This window comes from Schistocerca gregaria, chromosome 8 (assembly GCF_023897955.1).
Source record: "Schistocerca gregaria isolate iqSchGreg1 chromosome 8, iqSchGreg1.2, whole genome shotgun sequence".
NCBI lineage: Eukaryota > Metazoa > Arthropoda > Insecta > Orthoptera > Acrididae > Schistocerca > Schistocerca gregaria.
In genome coordinates this window covers 476944694-476956794 of record NC_064927.1, presented here as the reverse complement: position 1 = coordinate 476956794, position 12101 = coordinate 476944694, and the positions used below count along the sequence as shown (strand labels likewise).

The following is a 12101-nucleotide window of genomic DNA, read 5'->3' as shown; positions in this document are numbered from 1 at the left end:
GTTGTTGGGAAGGGTGTAAGACAGGGTTGTAGCCTCTCCCCGATGTTATTCAATCTGTATATTGAGCAAGCAGTAAAGGAAACAAAAGAAAAATTCGGGGTTGGTATTAAAATCCATGGAGAAGAATAAAAACTTTGAGGTTCGCCGATGACATTGTAATTCTGTCAGAGACATCAAAGGACTTGGAAGAGCAGTTGAATGGAAAGGATAGTGTGTTGAAAGGAGGATATAAGATGAACATCAATAAAAGCAAAACGAGGATAATGGATTGTAGTCGAATTATGTCGGATGCTTCTGAGGGAATTAGATTACGAAATGAGACACTTAGTGTAGTAAAGGAGTTTTGCTATTTGGGGAGCAAAATAACTAATGATGGTCAAAGTAGAGAGGATATAAAATGTAGACTGGCAATGGGAAGGAAAACGTTTCTGAAGAAGAGAAATTTGTTAACATCGAGTATAGATTTAAGTGTCAGGAAGTCATTTCTGAAAGTATTTGTATGGAGTGTAGCCATATATGGAAGTGAAACATGGACGACAAATAGTTTGGACAAGAAGAGAATAGAAGCTATCGAAATGTGGTGCTACAGAAGAATGCTGAAGATTAGGTTGGTAGATCACATAACTAATGAGGAAGTATTGAATAGGATTGGGGAGAAGAGAAGTTTGTGGCACAACTTGACCAGAAGAAGGGATCGGTTGGTAGGACATGTTCTGAAGCATCAAGGTATCACCAGTTTAGAACTGGAGGGCAGTGTGGAGGGTAAAAATCGCATTGTTCGACTGGTGCCCTGGCCAGCACATTCTCCAGATCTCTCACCAATTGAAAATGTCTGGTCAATGGTGGCCGAGCAACTGGCTCGTCACAATATGCCAGTCACTACCCTTAATGAACGGTGGTATCGTGTTGTAGCTGCATGGGTAGCTATACCTGTACACGCCATCCAAGCTCTGTTTGACTCAGTACCCAGGCGTATCAAGGTCGTTATTACGGCCAGATGTGGTTGTTCTGGGTACTGATTTCTCAGGATCTATGCACCCAAATTGCGTGAAAATGTTAGCACATATCAGTTCTAGTATAATATATTCGTCCAATGAATACCCGTTTATCATCTGTATTTCCACTTGGTGTAGCAATTTTAATGGCCCGTACTGTATATTCACACAGTTAAAATTAACTCGTAAGAGATTCGACGCTTGTTGTGTGAATAAGACCGGAACAAAACTCGAAGGTTGAGCTCTTGGTTAAAAAAAAATGCTGTTATTTTTAGTGTACCTGTCAGAATATGTTCCACCGCCTAAAGAATAGTTTCTAATCCATACACATTTTTCAATTTTATTTTCAAACAGATATGTGTTTTGACGAAACAGTAGCCCCATGGAGTTTACTGCTAACAAGTATTAACGCTTTTGACTGCAGTAGTTGAGGACACTTACTACAGTACACTACCCACGTAGAAACAGCATTTCCATTGCTAATAAATGAACGAAAACTGTCAGAGTGTTGAGTATGAATAAAGATAAGCTTATTCCTGATCGTAACTGTTGTTCAGCAATTTAGGTGTGAATTCTGTCACCAAAAACACCTGAATTTTTAATTTCACTTCACCTGTTTCACCAGATTTATCTGGTGACCTCGTTTCAGACATCTAAAGATGAGAATATAAGCCGTTGAATCAGATAAAGTTAAAATAACAATTTTGCTGACGACTGATTTTTATTTTGGTGAAGAAACAAAAGATTTGTCTTCATTTTAAACAGAGAGTTGGCCTACTTTAAACCTGGTCTGGAATTACATTATTGTCACAATCTTAAACATTACTACAGGTTCTTAAACATCCAGTATAGTGAAAGGAGTCCAGAGCACTGCAATTAAATGATCAGGCTCATTTGTTTTCATAATTACCATTGACTGTATGAGGTTGCGGACTATATATATATATATATATATATATATATATATATATATATATATATATATATATATATATATATATATATATGTGTGTGTGTGGGGGGGGGGGTGTAGGTATGGGTGTGTGTGGTTCTGTCGAGTACAAAGTAGTGGGCTAATACATTGTACTAAATTGTGCTACATGTCGTTGTCAACTGCAATAAAGATTGTCAGTAATTCAGGAATTATGAACTGGAGGGACATTGGGAAATGTGGATGGGGAAGGGAGCAGAAGGAACGTAAAGGGCATATCTGTGAAGCAAAGGGTGAACAGATGTTTCATAAACATAAGAACAGTGATCGCTATGTAAGCAACAATGAATTCTATTTTAAAGGTCCCTCTATCACACAAACTTTTTAACTTCAATATTATTGTCTTCGGCTACTGCAATCTTCAGATCATAAAACACTACGATGTAGGTATCATCATCAGGTTATACATGCAAGTACATGGTGCTCAATTACTATGTACCTACATGTATAATTTGACGTCAATACCCAAATAACAATATTTTATGATCTGAAGACAGCAGTACCTGGAACTGGTAACAGTGAAGTGTAAAAGTTTGTGTGAACAAGACGGACCTGTAAAATATAATGACACAATATGACCATGGAATCATTTTCAGACTTTGTCTTCAATTGACAACAACGAATGCTGCACCAAATCAATGATCGCCAGCACAACTGAATAGTTGTCGACTGGTAATTGCCTGTTATTGCTTTAATCCGTTTGTGCTGTTAATTCATAAATAAATTGTCACCGATAATAGCATGAAAATCTCAGTACTCATCCGATGGACGTTCACACACTATTATAGAGACACGACACTTCTCTGTAAATTTGTGGCGCAGTGTATATTTCATTTTTGTGGGTGCGAGGACTTAGACACATACACATATGCACAAAATACCATTGCAATTTATCATGTTTGGATGCGCAAAGAAAAATTTGGTTATAGCCCTTTATACAAATTGGTGACTTTAAAATGTTCACCTACTTTACTGTTAGAATACGTGATTCAGAAATAATTACATAAAAAAGGTGTAGGTTTTGGGAAATGGAACATGAATTAAATAAAAATTCCGTCAGTTTGATGGCATAGACACAACTTTATTCACGCAAGCTGGACACGTCCCTCGAGAGAGACGTAACTGCTGAAGACGTCGTAGAACTGATTAGCTGACGGGCGATGCGAGAGCTCAGACGGTTGCGTAGTACGGGTAGACTCCGCCCACAGAGGGAACGACGGCACTCGGGTAGACGCCGGAGTAGACTCCTGGGGTGTAGACGCTGGGTACGATGCCGGAGGAGTAGACGTGCGGGGTGACGACTCCAGGGTAGACAGCGGGTACGACGCGGCCGCCGACCACCTGCTGGGGCTGCGACTGCACCACGGCCTGGTACTGCGGCTGCTGCTGGATGGCGCTAGTGCCGGCGGGCACCGCTGGCACAGTGCCGGCGCTGGCGGCGGCCACCGCGCCCAGGAGCACCACGGCGAACACCTGCGGGCCGAGAAGCACACGCTGCAGCAGGCTGCCTGCAGGTTGAGGCAGCAGATTCTTCGTACGTCAGGCTCTTACTGCACAGTTTCAGAGTACTCACAGACGGCGGGGAGCAGCCAGACGCTATTGGAATTTAGTGTTGTGATCCGCGAGTACAGTGTTACTGTGTGAGGAACGGAGAGGCGGCAGTAAAAGGGCGAACTGATGCTGATGAGCAGTCAGTAGAGCCGCAAACCCTTTTCCTGCGGGTCCCACCTACTGCAGTTCTGTCCCAGGAACTGCCTCAGTGGCTCGACTGGGCAGACGTGCTGAAGTCAGCTATTATCGTAAGCAATCGGCCTTTGGTCATGGTGAGAATGCAGTGACACAGTTACACGATCCTTGCTGTAAGCGTGTGATTGTTATAGTTTCCATACGTGCGAAGTCATAATACTGCAGTCTTATATACTTGCGAATACTTGCCGGCGTGCGGTTCTAGTCAGGAACCGCGAGACTGCTATCGTCGCAGGTTCGAATTCTGCCTCCGGCATGGATGTGTGTGATGTCCTTAGGTTAGTTATATTTAAGTACTTCTACGTTCTAGGGGACTGATGACCTCAGATGTTAAGTCCCATAGTGCTCAGAGCCATTTGAACCTTTTTTTGGGAATACTAAGCGAAGTCACCCAATCTGTGGGATCCTGCTATGGCAAAGAAGAAATAGCAAGTTAGCCATGCCCCCACCAAACACAATTCTTAATATTATTTATACAATAAAAGGTACCCGCCCTCGTGGTGACGGACGAAGAGAGACGAGCACACACCCGATAGTTCAGTAATTCTCTTGACATATTTTAACGCGGTGTTGGTCTCCTGTTTCCACCTGAGGAGAGAGTGTAGAAGAAAGACCATAGCCTGTAATACCATATATTCTCTGTCACAGCCGCACAGAACCTCTGATTGTCGATTGCCGACCACTAATGTAAAACTGGATTTTGGCGTTTCGCCTCTCCTAAGTACCATTGCGAGTTGGTTCAAATGGCTCTGAGCACTATGGGACTTAACTTCTGAGGTCATCTGTCCCCTAGAACTCAGACTACTTAAACCTAACTAACCTAAGGACATCACACACATCCATGCCCGAGGCAGGATTCGAACCTGCGACAGTAGCAGCAGCGCAGTTCCGAACTGACTCGCCTAGAACCGCTCGGCCACTTCCGCGGGCCACCTTGGGAGTACTATACCCATTATAGTACTTCTTTATGCAGACCATCTCCACCGCCTATGTTCTTCTAGTATAGTCACAAATGTTCAAAGACAAAAATTAGTAACTACTGAACCTCACTGTTTTTCACATGGGATCTTCCTTTTGCTAGATCTTCTCAATAAACCGACTCCAATACAGGTGTCCCTAACATATGGTCCATAGCCATATCACCTAGTAGCGTTAACATTACAACACAGAGGTGCTCGCCACTCGCAAGACCTAAAGGCGATTCATAGGCTTTTCGATCACAACGGTGCGTTAAATCACGAGCATTCAGCTTCAGTCGAGCGACCACCTTCAAGCCACGAATCAACACAATATGAAGTGAAACGTTTGTTTTCTCCAAATGTATAATTATTTTCAGTTGTAGTATCACATATATGTGACTACTGTAGTAACTGAAAACAACTATGTATTTGACGCCAAGGAACCTTTCTTTAACTTGACCTTGTCTTTAGCCACCTCTTAGAGATATTCAGTTGATAAACACTGTTCTAACGCGCATTTCCTTCAGACTACATGTGGTTTCTACAATGGTGATTTCACTACGCACAAAGTGTACGCGGAAATAACTATGATCGGAGGACTCTTTTGGTTGTGTATTAGAATTCTACACCTGAGACTAGTATGCAAATCATTACTAACTCCGTGGCAGACTTTGCGATATATTTCAAAATCTATTTTAATATCTTCCAATTCCACACACTTGTGAAGAGTGATGATAAATACTATTTCACAGCTGTGTGAGGTGTTTCGTGTCTAATTTCGTCTGCACGATCTCTACGTGCGCTTCTGTAAAGTCTGGAAGGTAGGAGACAAGGTACTGACAGAAATAAAGCTGTGAGGACGGGGTGTGAGTCATAATTGGGTAGCTCAGATGGTAGCGCACTTGCCCGCGAAAGGCAAAGGTTTCGAGTTCGAGTCTCGGTCCAGCACACAGTTTTAATCTGCCAGGAAGTTCCATATCTGTAGTTATTTTAGCGCTGTAAGGATGACAGAGCGGTCGCTAAGCACTGTAGGACGGTCTCCGTAATGTCTGTCTCTTTCATGACTATAGAGGATATTGTAACGATGGTTACTATGGATGGAAGTTCCCAGTGATTCGCTACGGATTCACCAAAAACAACTCCGAATGAAATGAAGTTTAAATGAAGACCCCAAGCTGCCGACAGGCGTTGATATACATTAACGTAGAAAGATGAAAATGTGTGCCCCGACCGGCACTCGAACACGGGATCTCCTCCTTACATGGCAGACGCTCTATGCATCTGAGCCACGGAGGGTGCAGAAGATAGCGCAACTGCACGGATTTACCCCCTTCACGCTCCCCGTGAGAGAGACATTCCCAACTTAATGTCCACACACTATATTTGTTTTGCCCCTGCGCATTACACTCTACTCGCGGCAGAAAATATTACCGAGTCCCGTAAGGGTTCTAGCAATGCGTCTGCATCCGCACAGAAGAAGAAGGTCAATGGCCGGTTAGCCCTAACTATATGAAGATGATATCTGTTCTTTCGGACATGTTCGAAATAACCGATACCATCTTCATATAAAAACTACTCCGGCGCAATACGGCTCACATTATCACTCATTATTTCTGCCAGATAGTAAAAACAGGTCAATAGGAAGACTCCGTCTTCCTTAATTTGTAAAATTCTTTGAAACATGCCACGTCGAAGAGTGAAACCAAGGTTTGATCCTGTAAAGCTTAGAGATATACAATTCTACATCTACATCTACATCCATACTCCGCAAGCCACCAGACGGTGTGTGGCGGAGGGTACCCTGAGTACCTCTATCGGTTCTCCCTTCTATTCCAGTCTCGTATTGTTCGTGGAAAGAAGGATTGTCGGTATGCTTCTGTGTGGGCTCTAATCTCCCTCATTTTATCCTCAAGGTCTCTTCGCGAGATATACGTAGGAGGGAGGAATATACTGCTTGACTCTTCGGTGAAGGTGTATTCTCGAAACTTTAACAAAAGCCCGTACCGAGCTACTGAGCGTCTCTCCTGCAGAGTTTTCCACTAGAGTTTACCCATCATCTCCGTAACGCTTTCGCGATTACTAAATGATCCTGTAACGAAGCGCGCTGCTCTCCGTTGGATCCTCTACATCTCTTCTATCAATCCTGTCTGGTACGGATCCCACACTTCTGAGCAGCATTGAAGCAGTGGGCGAACAAGCGTACTGTAACCTACTTCCTTTGTTTTCGGATTGCATTTCCTTAGGATTCTTCCAATGAATTTCAGTCTGGCATCTTCTTTACCGACGATCAACTTTATATGATCATACCATTTAAATCACTCCAAATGCGTACTCCCAGATAATTTATGGAATTAACTGCTTCCAGTTGCTGACCTGCTTTTTTGTAGCTAAATGATAAGGGATATATCTTTTTATGTATTCGCAGCACATTACAATTTTCTACATTGAGATTGAATTACCAACCCCTGCACCATGCGTCAATTCGCTGCAAATCCTCCTGCATTTCAGTACAATTTCCCATTTTTACAACCTCTCGATACACCACAGCATCATCTGCAAAAAGCGTCAGTGAACTTCCAATGTCATCCACAAGTTCATTTATGTATATTGTGAATAGCAACGGTCCTATGACACTCCCCTGTGGCACACCTGAAATCACTCTTACTTCGGAAGACTTCTCTCCATTGAGAATGACAATTAACTAGTTTAATATTTGAATGATAAAACCAGTTAGTTATAGTGGACAGTGAAGGTTGAACAAAACCAAAAGTAATTTATCGTGTACGCCAAAGAAATTTAATAGGTCCATAGGCGTTTTCAGTAAAAATTATTGGTCAGTTAGTGTTGGCAACATTGTCAGATTTTACGCTTACAATTATAGAGCCAACTGGAAAGTATCACCTCTGGACTACTCTGGTGAACAAGGGTGACGTCTTTGAAACCAGAGAGGAAGAAAGCGTTCGTAATTTATTGCATGTCAATGATAAATATATAGAGGCAGGCCTATCGATTAAATGTGAAGGAGTGTGACTATGAACCTGTATGAACTGGTACTAATACATAAAATCGGTAGTAGGCAAGGCGAATAGAAGGTTTTGTTGGAACTATCCTGTTATAATCATGAAACGTCTGTATGGTTTGTATGAAACTATAGCACAGTTCCTGACGAGGGTGACAAAAATTTTATGTAGTACTCCTGAGACCCATTCCGGTGATAAGAGAAATTAGTATCTGAGATTTTGTGCAACAGTTTGATGCCTCCATTACACCTCTTACATGTTGGAGGGTACGCAGAGATGCATTCCGATAATATTACTCTGAGGTCCTTCACCCCACGCCTACCTTGCAATGTATAGTAACTGACGCTGTATGTATGTAGATGAAAGAGTACCCTTAATGGGGGAGGACTAGAGCATGAAACATCCTGTCGGCCGCTGTGGTCGAGCGGTTGTAGGCGCTTCAGTCCAGAACCGCGGTGCTGCTACTGTCGCAGGTTCGAATCCTGCCTCGGGCATGGATGTCTGTTATGTCCTTAGGTTAGTTAGTTTGAAGTAGTTGTAAGATCTAGGGAACTGATGACTTCATATGTTAAGTCCCATAGTGCTTAGAACGATTTGAATGTTTTGCAACGTCCTGGCGATTTGCAGAAGAGTGCCTCACCTGGACTTGAACCAATGTTCCTACAGTGCCACCCAGTTACGACTCAGTGCCCTGTGTGTGATTGTGATTTACAGGCGCTCAACGGCAAGGTTGGCCTAGTACCTACCCTCATAGCTTCCACTGCACGAGGAATTCTTTCCAATTTTTCACACCTCAAAGACCTTATCTTGGCTACCTCGCTGCACTTGAACTCTTAGAAGACATTTAGTGCAAAAATAGATTAGCTAGAGCTCAGGGGTTGTTTCTGGAGTGAAGTAAGGGTGTCGCTGATTAGGGAGAGAAAGCGTATGGACTTACCAAAACACGGTAAGTACGGTACGGTCTTGGATGTGGTATTTACTTAGGTATGAAACTGCTGACAAAAAGTAGATTAAGGTGAAAGCCAATATTAGGATAGTCGGAAGATCTATGAGCCTAAAAGTTAAAAAAAGGAACGGGAAAGGCTTTTCCGTAGAGAGAGTTCTATAGGAAGGACTGCCTCGACAAAACCAGGGAGGTTCCCTAAAGCGAAGGGTAGTAGCAGCAAACCGTCGCATACTTACGGCGTTCATGTTGGCTAGCTGAGGATGGACGGCGTCGGGGTGTATGCAGAAGTGTGGTGGAGCACCAAGTGTGTCTTCCTCTGGAGGCGTCTGCTCTTTTATACTCGTTCGGCTCCTGATACTCGCATCGAAAGTAGTTCTGATTTGTCGCCCCAGCGGAGACCAGCGTTGGTCGCGTGGTGGAGGGAGGGGGGAGGGGGCGGGGGGGAGCAGACAGGCTCCTACCATGATGCGGTTTGCCTCCCACCCTCCCCTCTGCGCGGAGCGGAACCAGTTCTGGTGTTATCGCACAACGGCCCTAGTGGCTAGCGACAAGTTCTGGGCGGCAAGACTTAAAGACGCCATATGTTCCGCTGTCGCGGCGCCAGAAAAAAAAAGTGCAAAGACAAGGTCAAGGGTGAGGTGACAGAGGAATGAAAAGTAGCGCATACACAGTACCTGTTTGAAATCTGTAACAGCGATAAAGAAACATCTTGTCTGAACTTCATATTCTTTAAGGCATTCTGCTTATTAATAGACCTAAATTAATTAGTTCTTTAATTACACACTCTTCTTCCACTCTGTTAAATGTTGTGTCCAATTTATACATCGCTAGCTTATTGCTTCTTCATACATCACAAGGGTAAATGCATTTTTTCTGTAATAATATTGTAGTCCGACTGATTCCTTTCATTATGCTCAAAATTCTAGCTGATTGTATTCTTCTTTTGTCAGTCCAGGATACGCTTGTGTGTGCTAATGTGGTGTTAGATATTCCTTTCTAAGATGTCAGCTGTGTACTTTCTCTGCTCATTACAAATATAATTACAAATATTGTGGCATAAAGCATGTGAAACATTGAATTTTGTAATAATGTCGTTTAATCTGCATAGCTATTATCACAAAGTGTGATACCTACTCTATTGAAAGTTCTTCTACTATTTTTTTTATTCGTTTAAAGATCATTAGGTTATTTTACTCAAAGTCTGAGATGACAATTCTTACCTACTTATGACATGAATTTCAAACTGAAGAAATTATTTACTTACCGAAAAAGTAATATATTAGTGTGTGTGTGTGTGTGTGTGTGTGTGTGTGTGTGTGTGTGTGTGTGTCCTGGTATAAATCTGACAACTTGGTTACCTTCACATTTGCAGTGTGTGACAATGTTTTCCAGATATATTTGAATAAATTTAGTACAAGGTAACGATAGAAAAATAGAAACAGAAATGTTAACCGATTGTAACGTCACTGCTTGTTATAGAAACATAATAACTGTAAATATTAAGATCAAAATTGTGGATTTTCTTCGGTACATAGAAGAACATTTACAATTATGTACTTCTCAGTTGCAAAAAAATTAGAAGCTGCTACTGCTTTCAGGCATTGCATTGAATGGTGTCATTGAAATGATAATATCGGGTGTGAATACAGCTGTACACAGGTTCAGTTGCTTTCAAAGGTATCACATCTGGCACTATTAAATATTCTGAGCAGTTTTGAAGACGATCCTGCCTTAGTGCTAAGATTACTATCTATGTTTACCATAAGTAAGTGTAATGAAATCCATTCAGCCTGGCGAACAAAACCATTGTAGTGTCCCTATACAACTGGAATCTTTCATAACTTTCAATCAGCTATTTAGGTAGAGCGATTTAATGTGAAAAAATGACAAATCTAGTGACATGGTGAGCATAACCCAGACTAAGAATCATGAGAATAACATAGTGAAAGACGTCTCGAACCAAGTTGAATTAAGCAGCAGGCAAAGATATTGCAAAGAAGAATTAGATATTTCGTTACTAGCATATTTAGTCAAAGCAGGATCGTCTCAGAAACTCGAAACAACTGAAAATCACTATTAGAATGGCAGTGTGTATTGTGGAGAATCTATCCTTCGAGATTTATAATCAATAAAATTTGTTTCCACTATAAAATATCTCAAGCTGTCACAGAAGTTAAAGTAATGAATCTGAGATAAAAGCGGAGATGTGTTGAAGGCCTTAGACAATCCGCACATGGAACATTAAGGATGGATAAGATCAGGGAACTTAATGTGCCATCCATCATATATGGCTGCTTGTTGAGTACGTATGTAGACGCAGAGGTAAATGCTCTGTGTCAATGTTCAGGTTTAACAGGTAGGAGTGGTTCTTCCTCCTGAAACCTGAACAAATTAGACCGTCAACAGCGTTTGCGAATACAAGAGCTCAAAACATATGTCCTCATGCACAGCTTATTACATCATCAGTCAGAAGTCCATATCATCGCCAAAAGATAGGGGATGCTCATTAAAAAATCGGGTTTAGCTATGCCAAACGAATTAAGGTTAATATTTGGAAGTGTACCAATAGCAGATGTTTAAGATAAGTGCCTATTCAAAGAAAAATGAATAAGGCGAGTGTGTGTGTGTAAATAAAATTAAGGAAGTTAAAGTGGAGAATAAGTTTTATCCCTCTTCTTTCGTTACCAGAGAGTATTGTGCAGCATTATTTATTTGTCTCAGGTCACATATCTGGAGATAAGTGTTCGCAGAACAGAAAATCCACTAAACTATCGTTACTGAGGCAAGTCAACTTAAGCTGATGAGATACCCATTAGGTTCTATATAAATTATCGAAACAACCTGGTCCCTTTCTAGCATCGGTTTACCATCGAATATGGTAGCAATGAAGCATTCTAAGCTACCGTTTCCGAGAACTGTCTCCAAACATCAAACCATAACTGTTCGTCACTGTAGTCTATGGATTGAAAATTTGTACTGTGCGTTTATCGTTTCCAGTATTATGACATTTTTGGAGACCGAAACCATATCGTTAGGAAAGAACACGAATTCTGCAAAACGTAGTCTCCTGCAATTCAGTTCTCTTGCTTTGTTAATGATATGATGAATGTCATAGCTAGCATGTCTGTTTCATGCCGTATTCCTTGACTTTTGGAAGGCATTCCACAGTCCAGCATTGTCGCCAAGTGAATAGGATACGAGCTTACGAAACATCGCATTGCAACTACATTCAAGACTTTCCACGAAATAGCAGTCACACGTCGATCTAAACTGGGTGACACGGTCATATAAGAAAGAAGAGTTATAAAAAATATGCCGGATGAAATCGTGCCCTATAACACAGTTCCCGTGTGTGGTTATTATTTATAGAGAAGGGAGACCTACGCAGGTTTTATGAGGGGCCTTGCGTTTGCGCTTAAAATAAATAAATAAGTATAGCCTACT

General features: G+C 41.8%; 1 protein-coding gene across 1 annotated transcript; it reads right to left on the bottom strand.

Moving 5' to 3' along the window:
* Nucleotides 1-3046: 3046 nt before the first annotated feature.
* Nucleotides 3047-9121, bottom strand: LOC126285254 (uncharacterized). The gene is made up of 2 exons (XM_049984548.1): nucleotides 8894-9121; nucleotides 3047-3459 (listed from the first exon to the last, which is right to left on the bottom strand). The coding sequence occupies exons 1-2, from the start codon at nucleotides 9119-9121 to the stop codon at nucleotides 3157-3159; spliced, it is 531 nt and encodes a 176-aa protein (XP_049840505.1). The 3' UTR covers nucleotides 3047-3156.
* Between the last annotated feature and the right edge of the window lie 2980 nt (nucleotides 9122-12101).

Bases quoted from the DNA above. Each gene is read 5' to 3' on its own strand.
- LOC126285254 (XM_049984548.1), bottom strand. From the start codon at position 9,121: ATGGTAGGAGCCTGTCTGCTCCCCCCCGCCCCCTCCCCCCTCCCTCCA. The intron at 3,460-8,893 runs GTAAGTATGCGA...CTCGGCCCGCAG, and splicing joins AGCTAGCCAACATGAACGCC to GTGTTCGCCGTGGTGCTCCT.